Genomic DNA, 23,943 nt, shown 5'->3' on the forward strand with positions numbered 1-23,943 from the left:
TGAGAAGTGGTCTGTGAAGTCTCAGGAAAAAAACACCTTTGATCACTTCCAGCATCTTGCCAAGCAAGCATTCCCTCATGGACCACCAGAGAGGGCGGAGAATGGAGTGTACGCAGCCGTCACTGAAGTGCCAGCTCCAAGTGGTCCATTCTCTGCCCTTTCTTGTAGTCCATGGGGCAGTGCTCACTTGGGAGATGCTTCTCCACAGACTACTAGAGAGAGTGGAGACACTGAAGGCTCTGGCTGTGGGCAGTCTGTTCTCCATTCTCTCTGGTGGTCTGTTGGGAGTGCTCACTTGGGAGACGCTTCCCCTGGATCACCAGAGAGGGTGGAGAACAGACTGCCCATAGCTGGCATTGCATGTGGTCCACAATGATTCCAATTTTTGCCTGGGTGGTCCATGAGCTCCTAAAGGTTGGGAACCACTGCTCTAATCACAACACCATAGTAGCTTTCTCTGGATGAATGTGGGAAGGGCATATGTCATTGGGCAAGATGTGCAACATTCACTTGTGTACTCAGAATAAATAAAGACTTACAGACTAAAAATGAAATGTAACAAAAGAAAAGGGAGGGAATAGGACCACATGGCAGCAGTGGACCCAGTGCTGGGCAAACAGGTTGCTCTAGGTACTCTAGGACCATGCGGCAAGCCTCAGTGAGGATCCTGATGTGGTCAGAAATTGCACTTCTGGTTTTCCAGAAGTGCAGTTTAAGACCACAGGGAAGTGTTAGAATGCTTCTCTAGTTGGTCTGAAAGTTACGCAGGGCTCTGTTGCGCTTCAAAGGCAGGGAGTGGCATCTTGCAGGGGTAGCTTCATGGACCTTTGCCCTGGGAGCAGGGAGGGGGAAGTCCTCCACTGCCACATGGTGCCCAATATGAGTTTCAATACACTCATAAGGATGCAGCATTGGTGGGGTGGCACAGACCTCCCTGCTGGTGCTGCCTACTCTCTGGGTGCAACAAATGTGCTTTATGGCACATATGTGACACCCTCAGGTGGTGCAGGGACTGCTGCACTAGTGGAGAGGCAAATTTGGATTGCGCTGAAGGTTATTGGCAGAGATAACCCTTTCTTGAATGAAGAAAGCCTGATTTAGTGCTCCGTCTCTTCATCTCCTCAGCTGGTACAGCACAGTGGCTACTCCATGCAGGAAAAAAGCTAACAGATGTTGAGGCCTCACAGTTAAATACATAGGAGGGGCATCCTTACCTAGCAAGATGTTGGAGAGCATCACTGAGATGCTGAAGGGTGAGAAGACGATATTTGAATCCTTATCAAATTCAGTTGCTTTTTTATAGAAATTCACTGCAAATTCAGTTAGAGCTGCAGCCACTTTCCCTTCCATTTCTGGTGTGGAATGATCACACGTGGCCCATGGGTTCCTGCGTGGTGGGACACTAGGAGTTGTTTTCTCTGTTGTTGTGAGAGGCTTTGCTGTGGTTGAATCTCTAGGAGGTGATTCTGTGGCACTCTGACATTTCTGGCAGTCATCTCTGGAGAAACTCAGCTGTGTATTTACATTCGTGAAACGGTTATCCTCTTCTTCCCCTCCGCCATCCTCTTCTTCATGACGCTCTTTGTTTAATTCTTCCTTTTCTGCCGGTGTGCTTATAAGTTTTCCAGTACCATCTTCTTTCTTGTTAGTGGCAGCATCCTGTTATATAAATAGCATACTGAAGTAATTAGCATGGGCTAAGGATATTCTGCTGTATGGTGGGACTCCCAGCTTTCCCATGCATGCTCATTTTGAATGCCTGAATAGGGTTTTGCAATACAGAGCCAAACTGGGAGTGATGGCAGGAAATCTGTGATCAGGCACCCCACCGATTTCTTTTTCTTTTTAATTGGATGGCAGCTCTTGATTTAGACAACAGCCATGGGGAAGGCAGATTTATGGCCCAATCCAATCCTTCCCCCACCCCAGCTGGTGCAGATGCGCCAAAAAAAGTGCATGCTGTATCCAACGGGGTGGTGGTGGAGTGGAAGGCTTCAAAAAGGAAAGGGGATTTAAATCTCCTTTCCCTTCCATAAGCCTCCCACCTTACAATGGGTCTCCTTGGATCTGTGCCAGCTCTTTAACTGCACAGGTCTCCCTGCCCCCGTTCCTTCCCCCTCCCCACCCAGTTTCACTCTCTTTCACCCAGTTTCACCCAACTACAGGATGCAGCACACCACCCACTATCACAGCTATGCCAGTGCTGGAAAGTTGGTTAGGATTTGGGCTTTAGTTGCAGTCTCAATAATTAAGACACAAACCTCTAAATCAGAATGACTATATTTTCAGAGTTCTGTTGCTCTGAGAAACATTAATAATACTGTACTGTAAATATTTAGTACATAAATAAAACATACAATATAGATTTCTACAGAAACTAAAGGTAGCAAAGATGTAAAGATCAGCTTTAGAGCAGGGGTCTCCAAATGTTTTGGCCAGAGGGCCGCATCAAATATCTGGCACTATGTTGAGGACTGTAAAAATAAATTTTTAAATATAAAATATAGGCTGCAATCCTAACCACACTTTCCTGAGAGTAAGCCCCATTGAACAAAATAGAACTGAGTAGACCTGGTTAGGCTTGTGCCCTTAAATAAGTACATTAGAGACGGAACTTAGATGAATGGAAAAATGGGTGAATGGGTTCAAAGTTCCAGGATTTCTCCAAGCACCAACACACACCACAGAAATAAAGCACATACTCCAATGGGCTCCCATTCGCCTGCCCTACAGGCAGCTTATTACATGCACAGGAGTAAATAATTCAGAACAAGCACATCACAGGAAACATCCGGAGCATGTTCTGAGGGCCATGGCCTTTAGAGGGCCCAAAAATGTCACTTCTAGTTTTTCGGGAAAACCAGGAAGTGATGTTTTTAGGCCTTTAGAAGGCATTCTGAGGTGTGGTCTTTGTGACCCTCAGAACACCCTCCAGATGCGATTGGAGCATAGCTCTGGTCACATTGAGTTCAGTGGGCCAGAGACTTGCAGGGGACCAGAGGCTTGTCATGGGCTGGATAGGGGCTCGCTGCGGGCTACATCTGGCCCCTGGGCTGGGGTTTGGAGACCCCTGCTTTACAGCAACATTAAAGATGGAGTCCAGAAGGTGACTTTTAGACGGAATAAGAATGTTTAACATTTTTATAGTGCTTCTAAGTATGTAGAACACTTCAGTTGTATTACCTTGATGTTGTCTTTACAACAATCCTGTATGGTGTGCAAATATTACTCCCCTGTTCCAGTGGAGAGGCTCACCTAAGCAAGTTCATGGTAGAGAGATGACTGAACTGGGGAAGTTCTGATTCATACCTCAATCTCTGTGCTACACCAGTGATATCACACAGCAAGATGGGAGCTGCTTTTCCTTGAGCCAGTTCATAACACTTTTGTTACATTTAAAGGCCCAGCAACATATGGGCAGAGCCAACTGTGCTGCTCCTTCCCACACAATCATCAGAGCTCCCATCCTGCTGCTGTGATGTCCACAGGATACTTCTTTCTCGTTCTAATCCTGAATACCTGGGAATGCAAGGAGATGGTGTGGTTGTGGTGGGGACTTGAGGGATGTGTCTCCTCTGTTCTCTTTTCATTGCCTGTGCTGCTGATGTTCTTGCTTTTCAGATCAACATTCTCTGGGGCATCTCCCTGGGTACAAGGGGTTAGGAAGAAAATAAAGACACAAAGTCAGCCAACTGATATTTGTTATCCGCGATTCATTGAACAAGGTCAGAAGGCAGAATCAAGGCCATGCCAGAAATTCACCTGGTGTGTGATATAAACACTATGCATTATCAGTTCCTGTTAGAAGTCAGTTCTTAGCCTAGCCCAGATGTCTTGAACTGGTAGCATTGCCAAGGCTGAAACAGATGATGCTATCCAGCAAACCTAGGATCTCAAGCTCTACATTTGTAGCCGAACAATGTGAATGTGGAGGCAGAGAAAGGGAAGGGGCTTTAGACTATACAGGGTCCCTTTAAACTTTAAATGCTGTGCAAGTATGCAGTTAGGGGAGGTTTGTGAAGTGCTCCTTTTTTGCCCAGCATCTAATGTTTAACAGGACAAGTTCCCTTTAAACTTTAAAGGCCCAGCAGAATATGGACAGAGCCAACTGTGAGAGAATGGAACATGGGGATGGGCTGATCCAATTCCTGCTTGCATTTAGTGAGCCTGCACGCCACGTGCCAACAACATTTTTTCTCGTGACACCTTGGGCAGGCATGCCATAGGTTCACCACTCCATCCTCATCTTCAGTTGACAGCAGCTGCTCAGTGAATGATATCATTGTAACTTGAACTATATCTCTGACAGGGAGATCAGAGACTGTGAAGCCACTTCTAGGTCTGGATTGTAATTCCTCCATACTGATTGTAAGCTATATCTTCTAACAATTAGAATCTAACTTTTAGAACTATTACAGGGCATGCAGCTACTGAATTCAGAATACCTTTATTGGCATAAAGATACAGAAATATAACTTAAAAAACAACAGATTTAAAAAGGTTCAACTACATTAGATAAAGTTACAGCAGAACATATTGTCCTTCTCTTAATAACTAATTTCAAAAATATTGCCACTTTCTCAGTTAATTCGCTATTTACATCCGCAAGGAGAAACCTGATTTTTTTCTTGATCAGCCCAACCCTCCTTTTATTTTGAGGAGTTCCTTTAAATATGCTGGGTGAAAATCTTTATAGTGGGGGCAATGCAAACCAACAGGAAGCTGAAATATAGGGGTAAGCAGATCGTATTGACCAGACACCACAGGTTCTGCTGCTCAATGTCTTGGAGTCTTTGTTTGATCAGATGAAATGCTGGCTCCAGTTGGAGTGCACCTATAATGTCAGTGTCGATAGTTTTAATTTTTAAACTCCCCTATAGTTTTAATTTTTCTTTTAAAGAGGAGCATCTCTCTTGAATGCTCAGGTTCAAGTAAGAGACGAGTAGGCCTGTGGTTCTCACACATTTAGCACAGGGACCCACTTTTTATCTGTCAGAATCTGTCAGGACCGGAAGTGGCATCATCAAGCAGGAAAAATTTTTAACAATCCTAGGCTGCAATCCTTCTCACTTTTATCCAGGAGTAAGTCCCATTTACTACCATTGTTAAAATAATATATACACTCGCCTATAGGTCAAAAAATGTATGCCTAAAAATAGAGCCTGAGATCCTGGGTTGACTTAAACCCGGGTCAATGTGGTGGGTGAGGCAGGGTCCTCTGGGAGCTTCTGGGAAGCTTACGGAGGCTCAGCAGCTGTCTGGTGAGGTGGGAAGGCATGAAAATGGCCTGAGAAGCAGGGAGCAGGTGGAGAAAAAGGAGAATTTTTACCAGTAATTACGGTATTCAGAGGCAGCCTCTTCTCCAGACAGGAAGAGAAGTGAAGGCACTTCTGAGAATTGTAGTCTGTATGGGCTGCTGCTATGGAAGTGCAGCACATACTCCCACAAAGCCTCCCCACAATTCCCTTAAACCCCTTTGTCTCCCTTCCAGTTGGAGAAGGGAAATGCCCCCTTTTCTTATGCTGCTGCCTCTGAACATTCCTGGAAAGTCATTTGTAAAGAATTCCACTCCCCCCCCCCAAGTTTAGGGGTCTGGTTTTTAAGACCCCAGGATGTGATCCTCATTTCCCTCTGAAACAAAGTCCCAGGCTACAATTCAATGCACCGTTACTTAAGAGTAACACCCATGGAAAGCAGTGGGTCTGCTCCTGAGCAAATAGGGTTGCAACTCTGTGCAGCTCAGTCCTTGTTGCTTGTCTCCCTGCTGTGAACTGAACTGCACACTCCCAATTGCATGTTTTATGTTGCATGTTATATGTAGAGCCTCTGGCTTAACACACCAGGCACCTTCAAGAAGGATTTCACTAATGGTTCTACTGGTATGTTGTTTACAGGCACTTACTCTGACAGTGTTTACACAAATGTTGTGAAGACCAGAATTTAAAAGTTAATGAACAAAAATGCATCTTATGATCTTTTATTCTATTTTTAATTAATTAGAAACTGTACAGTTTTTAGGTTATAATTACTGGAAGGTTATTTTTCAGGATCAGGCTTCAGGTAAAATCAGACAAAAATTATAGTCAGACCCCCCCTAAGTTTAACCCCCAACTTATCTGAGGGTCATAGAGAATTCCATGATTTGGGGCTCAAAACCTGCCCTCGACTTATCTGTGACATAGGTGAGTGTCTGCAGTAGTAGCTTGTTGGAAGTACAAGTCTGTAACATTTCCCCAAATGCAGTCACACAGCATGGTAGCATCAAGTCTAACATATTAAAAATAAAATATTAAAAAGAATGGGGACCCACCTGAAATTGGCTTGCGACCCACCAAGTGGGTCCCGACCCACAGTTTGAGAAACACTGGAGTAGGCTATTCTGGTCGGGCGTATAGTAGATTTTAAGCCAATATTTAAAGAACCTCAACCAGGCCACTATCTCAAGCTGACCTAACCCTGCTTCAAGGCAAAGCGCAGCGTAAAGTACACATCCTGGCATGCCAAGTATTTTGTATAAGAACATACCCTGGATCTGCTCCAAGGTATGGTCCCAGATGTCCTACCAAATTGGCACTCCGTAAAGAATTAGAGGAATGATTTGAGCTCTGAATACCTCAACGTCATCCGTGTATAATAACGCTGTTCTTCTTTCAATCACTAGCGTGGGTCTTCGTCATCTCCTAGCTTTATTTCAATCTTATTGCTCACGCAATAATTTAGCCATTAACGAGGATAAAATCAAAATTTTGGTCTTTTCCAAATCATGGAGGCCACTTCAATGGGCAATCAACAACCGCCCTATTGAACAAGTAAAAACCTTTAAATACCTTGGAATTTTTTTACACTACCCGCTCAAATGGTCTTTTCATAGGAACTATGTGACTGCCTCTTCCTCTCACCTAATTGGTGCAATTTCCAAATTCCATTATTCAACAGGCAATCAGTACGTTCCAGCTGCACTTTTAATCTTTAGCGCCAAAATGGTCAGTCGATTGCTTTATGGGGTCCCAATTTGGATCCAGGCCATGTCCAGTAAAATTGACCAGCTGGCTGCCTCTTTCTTTAGGCGGATCCTTGGGGTCCCCAACTATATTAAGCTGTCCACTCTGGCTTTTGAGCTTGGTATACATCTTCCTTCTACTCTGGCCTGGAAATTTACTTTCAAATTTTGGTTACGTCTTTTTTTTAAGATTGATTCTGATTCTTTTCTTGTTTATTTACTTAAAGACCCTTTTCAATCCTCTTGGTCTGTGTTTTGTATCTCTAAATTAGCCTCTATTGGCATTCCCTTAGATTCTCTTTTCAATTGCAATTTTGATCAGGCTTTATCCGATATTTTTGAGAGACTCTGGGAGTCTGAACACCGGTGGATATTTTCTAACCTGAACAGGGTCTGTTCTCCCATTTACTATGGAATCTCTCCCGCCTTTGCCAATGGCCATTCCTGTTTCCAGCTTCTTGTGAACCCCCTTGAGAGGAGGGCTTTTATGTTAGCTCAGCTTAACATATTTCCCTCTGCAATGTTGAATGGCCGCTATTCTCGGGTTCCCTTCGATCAAAGGTGTTGCAACTAGTGTGGTATTGAGCCTGATTCTGTTACTCATCTTCTCTGTGTCTGCCCAACATTTAATAAACTCCACTGCTCCATTTTGGGCCCCGTCATTTCTAGTTATTCTGCCCCCCCATCTTCTCGCAGTGTTTCTTTTACACGACTTCTCGCACAATATTACATCTCTCGTTGCTGAATTCCTCACAAAGGTCCTTACTGCTAACAGTTCTAAGCAGCCCTGATTGGTGTACTTGTGGGTGCAATCTCCCTGTGGTCATTTATAATTAATTGATGTTTCGTATTGGTGTAATTTATTTATTTATTTATTTATTTATTTATGTTGTATGTATGTTGCACTTTGTTCTTTTTTACTATGCCATTAAAGGTTGCTGAAATTGAATTGAATACCTCAATAGCTGCAGGAACATAAGAGTTTCTTCTGTTTTAGAAGAATCGTGCAATAGCTAAAGCAGTATCTTTGGCATTAGCACTAACTGCTCTTCGATGGGAGGTCCAAGAGAGAATGTGCAGAAAGAGGACTCCTAAGTACTTAAATGGTTTCACTTGTTCAATCTTATTGCCTTCATAAGTCCAATTAGATAATTTTCTAGATTTGCTAAAAGCCAAAATTTTTGACTTGTCATAAATGAGTTGAAGGTCATTCATCCTTAGATATTCCACACAACTTGATAGCAATCGTTTCAACCCCTTGAGTGCCCTAGAGAGAATTACTGCACCATCAGCATAGAGCAAAAGGGGGACAGGAGATGAGCCCAGTTCGGGGCTGTAACCATCAACCTAAGAACATAAGAACAGCCCCACTGGATCAGGCCATAGGCCCATCTAGTCCAGCTTCCTGTATCTCACAGCGGCCCACCAAATGCCCCAGGGAGCACACCAGATAACAACAGACCTCATCCTGGTGCCCTCCCTTGCATCTGGCATTCTGACATAACCCATTTCTAAAATCAGGAGGTTGCGCATACACATCATGGCTTGTACCCCATAATGGATTTTTCCTCCAGAAACTTGTCCAATCCCCTTTTAAAGGCGTCTAGGCTAGACGCCAGCACCACATCCTGTGGCAAGGAGTTCCACAGACCGACCACACGCTGAGTAAAGAAATATTTTCTTTTGTCTGTCCGAACCCGCCCAACACTCAATTTTAGTGGATGTCCCCTGGTTCTGGTATTATGTGAGAGTGTAAAGAGCATCTCCCTATCCACTCTGTCCATCCCCTGCATAATTTTGTATGTCTCAATCATGTCCCCCCTCAGGCATCTCTTTTCTAGGCTGAAGAGGCCCAAACGCCGTAGCCTTTCCTCATAAGGAAGGTGCCCCAGCCCCATAATAATCTTAGTGGCTCTCTTTTGCACCTTTTCCATTTCCACTATGTCTTTTTTGAGATGTGGCGACCAGAACTGGACACAATACTCCAGGTGTGGCCTCACCATAGATTTGTACAACGGCATTATAATACTAGCCGTTTTGTTCTCAATACCCTTCCTAATGATCCCAAGCATAGAATTGGCCTTCTTCACTGCCGCCGCACATTGGGTCGACACTTTCATCGACCTGTCCACCACCACCCCAAGATCTCTCTCCTGATCTGTCACAGACAGCTCAGAACCCATCAGCCTATATCTAAAGTTTTGATTTTTTGCCCCAATGTGCATGACTTTACACTTACTGACATTGAAGTGCATCTGCCATTTTGCTGCCCATTCTGCCAGTCTGGAGAGATCCTTCTGGAGCTCCTCACAATCACTTCTGGTCTTCACCACTCGGAAAAGTTTGGTGTCGTCTGCAAACTTAGCCACCTCACTGCTCAACCCTGTCTCCAGGTCATTTATGAACCTCTGCTAAGTGGGGGCGAGCAGCCCAATTCTGGGCTGCCTAGAGCTCCCAGGTCCGGCAGCTCCATGGCGGGCTCCCGCCAGATCCTGTACCTCCCGCGCTACTGCGGGAGGCTCCTTGGGAGAAGGGGGAGTTCTTCCCCTTCCCCCGAGTAAGGGAAGCAGCCCTGAAATGGGGCTACTCACTTTAGTGCTGACCAAAAGGAAAAGCTCCAGTTCCCATGGATCTGTGGATCTGCCTCTCCCCTTCCCCCAACACGCCTCCTGCCCGCCCCTGGCCACGCCTCCCGCTGGCTTCCCCCCTCGCCCCCGCCTCCCGTTCCACAGCCCGGTGGTCCGGGAGACCATGGAGCTGTAGAACCCGGGCAACAGCCACGCGCTAGCCCAGCACTGGCCGGAGCTGGGCTAGCTCCGGTGGGAGCCCAGTGGTAAGCCCCGCAAATGTGCCTTACGGCACATTTGCAACTGAGGTTCGCAGCGCGGAGCCACGCCGCAGACCTCAGGATCGGGCTCTAAGTCATTTAAGAAAAGATTAAACAGGATGGGCAAGATACAACCCTGTTTAACACCCCAGTTTGTTGAGAAAGGCTCTAATAGTTCTTGTTGGGTAACCCTAACCTGACACGTAGTATTCTCATATAGGTTTCTTATTAGGAGAAGAAGTCTTCTCTCTAATCCTAGATGTATAAGTTAGTATGGACCTGTCCACAGAATCAAAAGCAGTCTTAAAATCCAAAAAGGCAGCAAACAGTTTAGAGTGAGTTCTCTTAACCAATTTATCAGCGAGATAAGACAATATGACGCAATGGTCTAGTGTAGATTTTCCCTGTATAAATCCAATTTGGTCAGTGCCTAAAACGGCCTTATCATTGCTCCATCCCATCAGTTTATTAAAAAGATGTTTACTATTGAGCTTCCTTAGAAGTGATAACAGGCTCAAAGGGCAAAAGTTAGATGGTGTGCTACAGTCACCCTTTTTATAAATTGGGATAACTATGGCTTTTGTCCAATCAGATAATATACCAGTTCTGTCAACTGCAGTGAAAAGGTGTGCCAACAGTGTGGCCCACCACTCGGTTTTTCTTTTAATAAATTAGCAGGTATTTCATCAGGACCTGGCGCTTTACCAACTTTTAACTGGCTAATAAGCTCTCTGGTCTCCTCAATGAAAACCAGGGGCCATTCAGGGAGTTCTAGGAATACTGAGTCCATTATGGGATTAATATTTTGGTTTCTCTCAAAAAAAACAGGGAAGAAAAGTGTTGGGCCGAAATTTGTGGGAGAATTAGTGCAAGGTCATCCCCATGCTTATAGAAGGCACTAGTCACAATACTCCAGAATTTTTTTGGAGTTTTTCAGACAGATGGATTGTATCAGGCTATTCCATTGGTCTGTGTTGGCAACCTTCAGTCTCGAAAGACTATGGTATCGCGCTCTGAATGGTGGTTCTGGAACAGCGTCTAGTGTGGCTGAAAAGGCCAATTCGGGAGTGACAATCCCTTCCACACTGGGAGCAAGTGCAGTCTGTCCCTGGTCTGTCTCCCTGGTTATGGGCCTTCCTTCTTTGCCTCTTTGCCTCAGTCTGTTGGCCAAGTGTCTCTTCAAACTGGGAAAGGCCATGCTGCACAGCCTGCCTCCAAGCGGGCTGCTCAGAGGCCAGGGTTTTCCACTTGTTGAGGTCCACTTCTAAGGCCTTCAGATCTCTCTTGCAGAAGTCCTTGTATCACAGCTGTGGTCTACCTGTAGAGTGCTTTCCTTGCACGAGTTCTCCATAGAGGAGATCCTTTGGGATCTGGCCATTATCCATTCTCACAACATGACCGAGCCAACGCAGGGGTCTCTGTGTCTCAGGCATCCATTGGTCTAGGACATAACAATTTCTTTTGTCTCTGATAAGGGCTTTTCAGTTTTTTTTTCTTCAAAAAGAGATACTGAGAGCAAACAATACTAGAATTAGAATCTCTAAATAGTCAATATGTCTCTCTGACATGGATTTTCAGGTTCTCGCAATCTTTATCGAACCAAGATTGTTTATCCAAATACTCATTCTCATTTATCATACTACGAAATCAACAGTTTGCTTGCTGTCCTGTATGCATTTGCTTCTTATTCAATGAGGAACATTATTTTGATCTGAGTGGGTTCTAATGGTCAGACTAGAACATAGCACCCAGATCACATGTTTTTCTTGTTTTAATGAACTGTTTTTATTGGATACTGGGTTGATTGTTTTAAGTGTTGTTAGTCACTCTAAGGGCTCCTTTATAAGCAGAATTGTGTTCTCTCTCTCTCTCTCTCTCTCTCTCTCTCTCTTTCTCCCCCCCCCCCCAACATGGAGAAATAGCAACTCCCTGGAGAGGAGGAAAAGAAACAGCCAGAAACACAAGCCAGAAACCCCACCTTTTCTATTTATATTCTACTAATATGCAGGGAAACATATTGTAAACTACCTTGGGCACCTCCCAATGGGGAAGGGAAAAGCAGGAAATAAATAAATAAATAAATAAATAAATAAATAAACCAGGTCTTAAAAATAAAGAAATGTTCCTATCCCTTACAGGTGAGACCAACTGAACACTACAATGACAATCAGTTCTTAGTTGAGAATGGCATATTTAAAAGAAACATGAAGTTGGCGTTGGAGCTTGCTCCACCTACTCCATGTATTGTTCCAGGAAAGTAGCACTTACAGGGCTGCTGCGTTTCACTGCTTGGAGTATCATTCCAAGAAGACTGCAAATGTCAGAATAAAATGAATGAATAATAAGCATACTAGACTGCCAAAAAAAAAAAAAAATTCCCTGGATAAATAAAATTTTTTAATCAACAGGGTCAGTCCAATACGCAGGTGCTCAGAGCACAGTCCTATTTCAGAGCAGTGATGGCGCGGTGGCCACTATACCAGCATGAGGTGTTGTAAAAGCACTGTAAAGTGCTTGATGGTGACTGGCTAGCAAGCAGTGCCAGCAGGACGGCCTGCACCGGCCTGCCAGTACTGCAACCAGGCCCTCAGGGTGCTTGCAGAGGTGAGTTGCATGCTGGTCAGTGCAGCGTCAGGGAGAGGATGGCAGGAGGGCATTTCATAGGTAGGGAGGGGTGTTTTGGGGTAGGGGGAAAGGCCTGGGAAGGAGCGGGAACAGCGGAGACTTCCTCTGCTATATCCTATCCTCCCTCCTGGGCCTTGCAGTGTTATACCAGGCTGTCCAGATTTGTGCCAGCTGCATAGCTGGTGCAGATCTGAGGAGCCCCGTAGAGCAGGCTGGGGCTTTACCCAGCATAAGGGGAGAAAGATCCCTTTACCCCAAATAGACCACCAGCCATCTCCTAATCTGCACTGGATACAGTGCAGGCCATGCAGCCTGGCTGCGCCAGTGCAGGTTAGGATTGGGTTGTCAGTTGGGCTTCTGCTGTTTAGATAAACTACTGAAAAGACATGTTGCAGTCTTTGAAGGAGTTGTGCTGTCAGTCTGGAGAGTGATTGATGAGTTAAGGTACAAATGGTGCAAAAGAGAGTGACTAAGGCCCAAATCCTAACCAACTTTCCAGCACTGGCATTGATAGAAGGTGACAGAATGACCAGGGTAATATGCCTTTAGGGCAAAAGCTTAAAAGCTTAAAAGCCACCCCATTTTCATTTAGAGGAAAGCTTAAAAATTGAAAACTGGCTGCTCTGCTGAATTGGCAAGCTCTGCTAAATGTCAAGGTTACTAACTGGCAAGAGATAAATTTTGGAAGAACAACACATATTTTAGACTAGGCTATTCTCTTTGAAAGTAAGGAGGAGGAGGAGATAAAAGAAAGGAATAGAAATACTAGGGAAACTCCTGCCTTTGAGGCTTTCTGTTTGAATGGCAAACTAAAACAGATAACAGCAGATGGGCATTATTTGGTAGAAGGATACCCATCTTAGCAAAGACAGTTTAGTTTTAAAATTGTAATTCTTTCATGCTTTTTAGAACAAAAGTCAGTGTTATTGTCTTAGCTAGAAGCATTACATTAAAACACTGGAAGAATTATTTTAGAAGCTGTTTGCTATGTTCACAGAAGTCTCACAGAAGTACCAAGGATATCACCATGTTTGCCTGTCAGTTATACTTCCAAGCTTTAAAATAGTCTTTGTCCTTAAAGTGTAACCAACATATATGGAGATATGGTAGCCATTAAAGTAAGTTTTAAATGTCTGATTTTATTAAAGGTTTGATTAAACATAGAAACACATTGAATAGTGAAAGCCATTTCCAGCTAAAAATCATAGTTAGTCTCACAGAGAAGCTGCTTAGTAAGCTGTTTTGTTAGTTTCACAGACTGTGGAATTTGGAAAAGGGAGTTGTATCTCGAACTAGATAAACTCCTTCTTGGCAGAAATGGCCAGTCAAGATGGGAAAAACACACATATATGCAACATTGTAGTAAGAAGCCTTAGTATTCCAGGGAAAGCTTATCAGTTGGCAGGCTGAAATAGGGTTTTAGCTAGCGGGACACAGACACCTGCAGAGTTTAGAAAAGAATACATTTAATTAGATAAGCAAAAACATTCCTGAGAAAGCCTCTGTTTGAGTTGCAACTGAAATGGAGAACATGTAATGTGTTTAAAGGTAAAAGGGAGAAGGATTTCTTAAGAGAAATCCTATATACAGTGAAAGTTGGGCTTGTTTTATGTTAAAATATATGAAAAGTATACCACTATAGACTCTATAGACTTTGGTTACTCAAAGTACATAGAGTAAAACTGTTAAAGGATAGTTCAAAGGACCTTGCTTAACAAAGGTTGGCAGAGAGCCCCACAGTGTTTTGCTGAGAAAAGAAGAAGGAATGTAGGAGAGATAAGACAGGTGGCTCATGCAAGGCCATCCTAATCAGGAGAGGAGATGTATGCCAAGAAATAGGTCTGAAGTCTTGCCAAAAAGGCCAGTTCTGAATAAAATAAGGTTATAGCACATTCTACTGGTTCTTAAAAACTTTGTATTCAATATGTTTAATTGTATAATTTTACCTTATTTGGAAACCTGTAACTTGAAGCTCACCTTTCAAGTGTCTCTAACGCTATCTACAGTCTATTAAGAGTTAGCCCCATCTATGATGTCAAACTTCAGCCAATGAGAAGTTCAAATCTTCAAACAAAGGACCCAAAATATTATAAAGGGTCTGGTTAAGATTGATACTCGCTCTCAATACTCTGGACAGGAGTCCCTTGAGATGCCCGTTGCTGGCAACATAATAAAAGCTTGCAGATGATCACCCTTGACTACTGAGTCTTGCTTTTGAACCTTGCAACACTTTGCAACAGCATAGCTGTGCCAATGGGATGTGTGCTGCATCCTGTAGTTGGGGGGCACTCATGGAGGCCTCCTCAAAGTAAGGCAATATTTGTTTCCTTACCTAGGAACTGCATTGCCCTTATGTTGATGCTGAAAAGTGGGTTAGGATTGTGCCCTAAAATGATTACTAGGCTGGGGCACCTTCCTTATGAGAAAAGGCTATGGCGTTTGGGCCTCTTCAGCCTAGAAAAGAGGCGCGTGAGGGGGGGACATGATTGAGACATACAAAATTATCCACAGGAAGGATAGAGTAGATAGAGAGATGCTCTTTAGACTCTCACATAACACCAGAACCAGGGGACATCCACTAAAATTGAGTGTTGGGAGAGTTAGGACAGACAAAAGAAAATATTTCTTTACTCGGCGTGTGATTGGTCTGTGGAACTCCTTGCCATAGGATGCGGTGACAGCATCTGGCCTAGATGCCTTTAAAAGGGGATTGGACCAATTTCTGGAGGAAAAATCCATTACGGGTTACAAGCCATGATGTGTATGTGCAACCTCCTGATTTTAGAAATGGGCTATATCAGATTGCCAGATGCAAGGGCATCAGGATGTAGACCTCTTGTTATCTGGTGCGCTCCTTAGGGGATTTGGTGGGCTGCTGTGAGATAAACTGGACTAGATGGGCCTATGGCCTGATCCAGCAGGGCTGTTCTTATGTTCTTAGTCCCAGTACATCCCAGCGTAGGGTCTCTTCTGGTAACTGTTTTTTTTTTAGATTGCATATTTTTAGATTGTGAGCCCTTTGGGAACATGGGATTATTTATGCTGTGTAAATTGTTTCATGAACTTTTTTGTTGAAAAGCAATAAACCATAAGTATTCTTAAAAATATCAGTTTTCATTGGTTTAACAGGCACACCTGGAATACATGAAACTTGAGGAGCTTCATCCGCTGAATATTCCACTTTATGGCCTCTTGATTCTCAGACCTGGGAGCTTGAGAGGGAATCCCAGGAGCTTCAGAAGGCAGAAGGGGTTCAGCTTCCATTTTCTTGCCATCTGAGGAGTCCTGGAAAAGTAAATCTTTATTAGTTTAATGCAGTGGTTCCCAAACATTTTAGCACTGGTACCAACTCTTTGAAACACTCTATTGGGAGCCATCTAGCTTCATGAGACTAAAAAAAAAGTCACTTTACCAGCCACTCAAATCCCTTTTTAAAATCCTTTTTATTGTGGTGGAGGGCACCTTCTGGAGCATTTGCTGAGCTCTGCATTCATTGGATTGAGTCCATTCTGGTGGCCTTGCAACCCCCTTTGCCTGGCATTTCATAAGAGCAGAGGCACATTTCCCTAATTGCGAGTAAACATGCATGTGTGGCTCAGTTTCACTTTCTATAGAGCTCTCAATACATCTCCTTGTCAACTTGGAGGGGGGACTTCCTTCTTGAGTGTTTTTTGAGGCCTGTGTTAATCAGATTGGGACCATTCTGATGGTGTTGCATTCCCCTCAGTCTGTCCTTCAAAATGGACTGAGGCACACTTGCATACTCATGAAAATATGCTCATTTGCTGCTCTGTTTCTGTTTCCATAGGGCTCTATACATTTTCCTAGTGAGCTATCAGCTTGACAGATTCGTGACCCACCAAAAATTGGGTCAGAAAAATATGTTCTCCTGTCTATTGAAACCAGTAAATACAGTCACACAGCTGGCTGACTCTTCCCTAGTTAGATGGATTGCTGGTTACCCCATGATGCTTGGCTGATGATTCCTTAAGGGGAGCTAAAGGTTAAGAGCTACTTGGGAATCATCTCACTATATGTTTGAATGTCAACCTCCTGCCACTTGATGGTAGGTGGTCGAATGGAATGCTCCTCCCTTGGGTATTGGAAGATGGGCAGAGAAAGGGTGCTGTTAACTTGGGCGGGAGGGCCAACCCCCTCTCCCTTTTCTGTTGGACTAAGTAAATGGTACTGTACTGCCCTGGAATTGACTGACCCAGGTATGTCAAATGCCTTTGCCATCTCTACCTCCCATGGGCTTACAAACAGGTCAACCTCTAATACAAAGAATAAATGGGCACAAATTGACATAAAAAGCTGCAACATCCAAAAACCAGTGGGGGAACATATCAGGCTCCAAAAACACTCTGCAGATGACCAGAAAATCATTTTACAACAAAGGGAGTTACAAAGGGAGATTCTAGGGCAACTGGATCCAGTGATTAGAATTAATCAGAAAAACTGACTCTCTTTGAATGGCTTGAACAAAATCAACATGTCTTGTCTCACTGCATTGTTAAATAACTACAGTTCAGTTAGAAATGCTGCGCTATTACTTATCATTGGAACATAAGAACATAAGAAGAATCCCACTGGATTAGACTAAAGGCCCGTCTTGTTCAGCCTCCTGATTGCACAGTGGCCCACCAGATGCCTCAGGGAGCAAACAAGACAACAAGAGACCTACATCCTGGTGCCAATCCCTTGCATCTGTCATTCTGAGGTAGCCTACTTTCAAAACCAGGAGATTGTGCATACACGTCTTGGCTTGTAACCTGTGATGAACTTTTTCTCCACAAAACTGTCCAATGCATTTTAAAGGCATCTAGGCCAGATGCCACCACCACATCCTATAGCAAAGGGTTCCACAGACTAACTACATGCTGGGTAACGAAATATTTTCTTTTGTCTGTTCTAACTCTCCTAACATTCAATTTTAGTTGATGTCTTCTGGTTCTGGTGTTATATGAGAGGGAAAAGAACATCCTTCTATCCATTCTATCCATCCCTGAATAATTTTGTATGTCTTAGGGCGCAATCCTAACCAACTTTCCAGCACTGGCATAGCTGTGCCACTGGGGCATGTGCTACATCCTGCAGTTGGGGGGTAGTCATGGAGGCCACCTCAAGGTAAGGCAATGTTTCTTCCCTTACCTTAGAGTTGCATTGTCATGTCAGTGCTGGAAAGTAGGTTAGGATTGCAGCCTTAATCATATTCCCCCTCAGGCATCTTTTTACTGAAGAGACTCAAACACCATAGCCTTTCCTCACAAGGGAGCTGCCCCAGCCCAGTAATCATTTCAGTCACTCTCTTTTGTACTTTTTCCATTTCCACTATATCCTTTTTGAGATGTGGTGACAAGAACTGTACGCAATAGTTCAGGTGCAGCCTTACCATCGATTTGTACAATGGCATTATAATCTTGACTGTTTTATTCTCAATCCCTTTTTTAATTATCCCAAGCCTGGAATTAACCTTCTTCATTGCTGCCTCACATTGGGTCAACACCTTCATCAAGCTATCCACCAGCACCCCAAGTTCTCCAGATTTGTCACAGACAGCTCAGAACCCATTAGCCTATATGTGAAGTTTTGTATTGTCTTTTTTTTTTTTTTTTGCCCCAATGTGCATTACTTTACACTAAATGTCACATCTGCCATTTTGATGCCCATTCTCCCAGTTTCTGGAGCTCTTCACAATCCCTTGTGGTTTTCACCACCCAGAAATGTTTAGTGTTGTCCACAACCTTGCTGCTTAACTCTGTTTCCAGGTCATTTATGAACAAGTTGAAAAGCACCAGTCCCAGGACAGATCCTTGAGGCACACCATTTTTCATCTCTCTCTATTGTGAAAATTGCCCATTGACACCTACTTTCTGTTTCCTGATCCTCAACCAGTTCCTAATTCATGAGAGGATCTGCCCTCTTATTCCCTGACTATGAAGTTTTTTGAGCAGCCTTTCATGAGAAACTGTGTCAAATGCCTTCTGAAAATCCAACATATAATATCCACGGGTTTGCCCACATCCACATTCCTGTTGATCTTTTCAAAGAATTCTAAGGAAATTCTAAGGAATTCTAAGGAAAGGCTTACATTTACAAAAGCCAAGCTGATTCTCCCTCAGCAAACCTTGTTCTTCTATCTGTTTTAAGATTTTATCTTTGATGAGGCTTTCCATAATCTTACCTGGAACAGATGTTAGGCTGACTAGCTTGTAGTTTTCTGGTGAATGTGCAAGCAGCATTCATAAGGAAAACACCATTCGCACCTATAAAAGTGGCAGAGAAAGCAGCCGCCAGAAAGCAGTATACATTCTAAAAGTGAGTCCACCTCTTTCTACCTGCCCTAGCTACACAGAAAAGCTACACAAAACTGAAAAGTTTTTATAATAATAATAATAATAATAATAATAATAATAATAATAATAATAATAATAATAATAATAATAATAATACAGGTATTTATATACTGCCTTTCTTGGTCTTTATTCAAGACGGTTTACATAGGCAGGCTAATTTAAATCCCCGGAGGGATTTTTACAATTGAAAGAAGGCTCTATCTTTCAAGAGCCACAACAAATACAGATGTTTCATTCTGATCTGGCCTCCATCCTGGCCTCCATCCTCCCACGCTCAGAGCAGATGGAAATAGCTCAGCTCAGCTTGTCAGCTGCTTCAAGGTCGCACGGTGCCGGTGGCCTCGAACTGGCGACCTTGTGGATGTTATCTTCAGGCAAATGGAGGCTCTACCCTCTAGACCAGACCTCCTGAGTTTATTCTGCACCGAAACTCTTCAAGGAAGAGGAAAGCTTTTAAATCCCCAGGAAAGAAGGGATTCTGTATATATTCTGTAAATATTGTATATATTATATTATATTATATTATATTATATTATATTATATTATATTATATTATATTATATTATATTATTCCAGCTAAAAAAGATGTCTTGTTGAGACTAGCTGTAAAAATGAAGCAATTCCCATTCTAATCCAGATTGCTAGTCACACCTTGCTCCCAAAACTCCAGAGTTGTGCTAGCATTCCTTTCTTGGAATCCTTCCTCTCGGTTTCCATTACCCTCTGATGTTCAGGGTCTTCAGTCCTCCCAGTTTTCTGAAAAGGAAGACAGGATCCAGCTTGCTTTATTCTGGCATCTACCGCTTCTTTGATGCACAGAGTTGTGAAGAAATATATCTCCACTATAGTGCTGTCTGCCATAACCATAAATACCCTCCTCATTTAACCAGAAACTGTGTTTTGATCTGGTTGGGCTTTAGCTCTCAGGTGAATACATTAGTCAACAAGTGTTGGCAGCCAAACTTCAAAGATGCGTTGTGGGACTAGCCCAGATTTAAAGATATATTCTGGAACTAGCCATGAAAATAAAGGAATTCCCATTCTAATCTAGATCACTAATCACACCTTTTTGACAAAGCTCCAGAGCTGTGACAGCATTCCTTTTTTGGAATCCTCAATCTCAGTGTCCACATCTCTGATGTTCAGGGTCTTCAGTCCTCTCAGGTTTCTGAAAAGGAAGAAGGGATCCAGCTTCCTTTAGACTGGCATCTACCGGTTTTTGTTGCACAGAGTTGTGGAGGAATAAATCTCTGCTATATCATTCATCTCTGTAGTGCTGTCTGCCATAAGCATGAATCTGTGTTTTGATCTGGTAGGAGTCTAGCTCTTGGTGAATACATTAGTCAACAGATGCTGGCAGCCAAATTTTAAAGATTTATTGTCTGACTAGCCATGAAAGTGAAGTGATGGCTGTTCTAATCCAGATTACCAGTCACACCTTGCTCACGAAACTCCAGAACCGTGCCAGCATTCCTTTCTTGGAAGCCTTGCTCTCGGTGCCCACAGCTCTCTGATGTTCAGGGTCTTCAGTTCTGTCAGGTTTCTGAAAAGGAAGAAGGGATCCATCCAGGTTCCTTTATACTGGCATCTACCACTTCTTTGATACACAGAGTTGTGGTGAAATCAACCTCCATCACACCATTCATCTTTGTAGTGCTGTCTCCCATAGCCATAAATATACTAATTGAACCAGGAACTGTGTTTTTATCTGGTTGGCTTCTAGCTCTTGGATGAATACATTAGTCAACCGGTGTTGGCAGCCAACCTTTAAAGATGTATTTTGGAACTAGATGCTTTGAAAAAGCATCATAGGACTGGCCATGAAAGTGAAATAAGTAATTTCCAATCTAATCCAGATTACCAGTCACACTTTTTTGACAAAGCTCCAGAACCATGTCAGCACTCCCTTCTCAGAATCCTGGCTATGGGTGGCAATGGTCCTCTCCTCCTCAGCTTCTTCAGTTTCAGCATCTTGAATGGGAAGAGGGGTCCCAGCTTCGTTTGTTCTGTCATAGTCCACCTTCTTCATGCAAAAGGTTGTAGAGAAATGCATCTCCTTTAGATTAATCTCCATTACAACTGTGTGTTGTAATCTATTTAAACAGAAACTGTGTTCTGATTAGGGTTCTTGCTTTAAGACAAATAACTAATTCAGCAAGTACTTCCATCTAAAAATGATGTGCTATTGATTCCAGGTGAAAAAGCAAACTAATCTGGACCACCAGACACTCCTAACTGAAGAAACCCAGTTATTTTACTATCTATCACCTGTTTGATACAGGAGAGCATGGCAAAAAGGAGGCTAAACCTTCAAGTAAATGTATTTGCTGCCAGTTGTCTATCAAAGACCATTAGAAGGCACAATCAAGGAGCAAGACCATGCAGGAGATTCACCTGGTATGCATTATGCACTTCCAGTCTCTCTCAAAAAATCACTTGAATCCATCCATCCAGATGGAATTGGATAGATGGAGAGGTGGAACCCACATAAAACTCCCTCTTGATCTAAGGTATACAGCTATTGCATTTTCTGACAGAAGCTCCCTGCCACCGAGCAATACTGTTCATACATGGTATCAGTCCCCATAGACAAATACAGTCCAGACTACATCTGTGTCACAGGCAAAAAGCAAATAACCTACATACCGAGTGAGCAGATGCATTAAGAACATGAGTCAAGCCACAGACCATGTCATGTCATGTATGATACATATTACAATATGTGATAAAGGAATTAAGCATGTAGAAGACTTTCTATAAAACATCAGCATATCTGATAAGACAGTGTTTCTTAACATTTGTCCCCTGCTGTACCACTTCACATCATTTACCTATTGGAAGTATGACTGGACGTTACTGGCGATGATGTCATCACCAGTTACTTCTGGAGTGGAGGATCAGATACAATGCAACCAACACCAGGCTTAGGACGGACAGGAGGGTATTTTTGATCATGCAAAAAGTGCATACTTGAGCTCTGCGTACTGAGCCAAACTTCCTATCGCTGCTTGTTGCATTGTTTTGCTGGTCTCACTGCCAGGCAGTAGGTGTCTGGGGATCCCACAAGTACCACCAGATGCCATCTTAGGTATCACCAGAGATATGACTACAACTGGTTGAGAAACACTGAGATAAGGGGAACAAAATACCAAAGCTTTACAGATGATGACTCATTGCTTTCTCTCATGCAGAAAGATAGCATTTGCATAACCATATATAACACACATCCCTCTCTGAATAATAGCAGAAGCTGGGGACAAAAACAGGAATAGTGGTGCTCTCATGCCTTGCTTCCCAGAGGCATTTAGCTCACCTCTGTTGGAAAAAGAGTTCTGGACTCTGTGGCTTCAGTGGATTACTAAAGGCCAGAAATGAAATAAAGGCAGGGATGGGATCTGATCCCCCAAAAACCAAATCATTCCTTTAATGGCACATTTGCTATTGCAACAGAATACCCATTTCACAGATGTCACAAGTAACTTACATAAGAAACATTATAAGGCTCAGTTGGGTAAGATTCCTGAAACACCAAATCATTCTTTTTCATCCTAATTTGCTGTTGTACCAGAACCCCATTCCACAGAAGACAAACCAATTGGTTTCCCATTTAAGGCATCCCCCCAAAATTATTCAATGAATTTACACCCCACTACTAATTACTATCCCATCCATATCCGACCCCACATCAATATCCTTTCAATTCATTTATTTTTTCATACTAATATTTCATCCATATTTTGCTCCATATTATCTTCAAATCAGTTTATCCTCCTAAATCAATTCTTCCAAATTCATTACCCAACCACACCCTCCCCCAAATTCATTATTCTTCAATCAGTTCCCCACAAGATTCATTTCTCCTCAGTCCCATAAGAAGCACCCACAATTCTATCTTATATTCCTGCCCACCCAGTGTAACCCAATCCTCCCTGCAATTTAAAGAGGAGGAATTCTTTGACCTGACTGGCTAGCAGTGTCTCAGCAAGCACCAACAAGAGCGTTGCTTCTTGAGCAAATATCTGCTGTGGGGCGGCTCAGTTGGGTTTGGTCTATAGCAGGGGTGTCCAAACTTTTTGGCAGGAGGGCCACATCATCTCTCTAACAATGTGTAGGGAGCCAGGGGAAAAAAGAATTAATTCACATTTCAAATTTGAATAAATTTACATAAATTAGTATATTAGAGATGGAACTTCTATGAATGAATGAAGGTCTTGCAATAGCTCAAGGTCTATAAAAGGCCTTGTGCAAAGCAAGGCCGGTCTTTCCTTCACTGCCACTGCTGCATCACAAATGTGAAACAGCAAGTAGTGGAGGGAGCCCTCATCCCACAGCTCATGCAAGAGGTTGAACAGTCACCCTCATCCTGAGAGCACTCGCGTCGGGCAAGCATGGGCTCCAGCAAGTCTCTGGAGGGCCAGAGTCTTATTGGAATCTGGGGGCTCCCCGCAGGCCTCATTGGGAATCCCTGAGGGCCGCAAGTGGCCCCTGGGCTGGGATTTGGGCACCCCTTGTCTATAGCATGTTAAGGCCCTTTTCTGTGCACACCAGTGTCTCCATGAAGGAGGAGGAAAGGACTGCTTTGGCTGCTATTAAACATTAAAAAAAGAAAAGAAAGAAAAACCCCAAGTGTACACTTAAAATGCACATCTTTAAAGTAACATGCAGTTTGACTCTAGAAATGGCACAGAAGAGAAGGCTGATGAGGAACTCCTGCGACTGCCCAATCCGTGCCCCAGCAGTCAGCCAGCCAGCCAGCCAGCCAGTTTTGGATTGCCTCCACCACCACCTCTTCTCCAGCTTGTCACAGTGCAGCTGCTTGTTTGATGCTCTGAATTGTTTTCCATGCCAATGCAGTGGTCCTGGCTTCAAACACAACCTCAAAATCAAGTTAAGAATAAAAACAAATGCCTGGCTGTGCATTTTTATGTTAATTTTAAGGATGGATTGGGGGGTTTCTTTTGCCCTTTTCAAGAATGACGAATAAATGACGGCAAGCTCAGACTGCTGAATGATGAGCTGCCACTGCAGCTTAACCTGCCCTGAGGTTTTGAAAAATAAGCATAACTTAAGTTTCCTTGCTCTTGTTGGCTGTAGCTTCTTAGGGCACAATCCAAAAGGTGCTTTATGCCTGACGG

At 43.3% G+C, this 23,943-nt stretch overlaps 1 protein-coding gene across 1 annotated transcript in view; it reads right to left on the reverse strand.

Annotated features, from left to right (window-relative positions):
• The window catches only part of SERPING1 (serpin family G member 1), a 34,767-nt gene that overhangs the window by 8,134 nt on the left and 2,690 nt on the right, over positions 1 to 23,943 (reverse strand). The window contains exons 3-5 of the mRNA XM_066633196.1: positions 15,588 to 15,737; positions 3,520 to 3,645; positions 1,215 to 1,659 (exon numbers count right to left, since the gene is read on the reverse strand). Of these exons, the coding sequence (XP_066489293.1) occupies positions 1,215 to 1,659; positions 3,520 to 3,645; positions 15,588 to 15,737 (721 nt within the window). The remainder of the gene's footprint in view (positions 1 to 1,214; positions 1,660 to 3,519; positions 3,646 to 15,587; positions 15,738 to 23,943) is intronic.

The sequence above is a fragment of the Tiliqua scincoides genome, chromosome 1 (genome assembly GCF_035046505.1).
Source record: "Tiliqua scincoides isolate rTilSci1 chromosome 1, rTilSci1.hap2, whole genome shotgun sequence".
Taxonomy (NCBI): Eukaryota; Metazoa; Chordata; class Lepidosauria; order Squamata; family Scincidae; genus Tiliqua; species Tiliqua scincoides.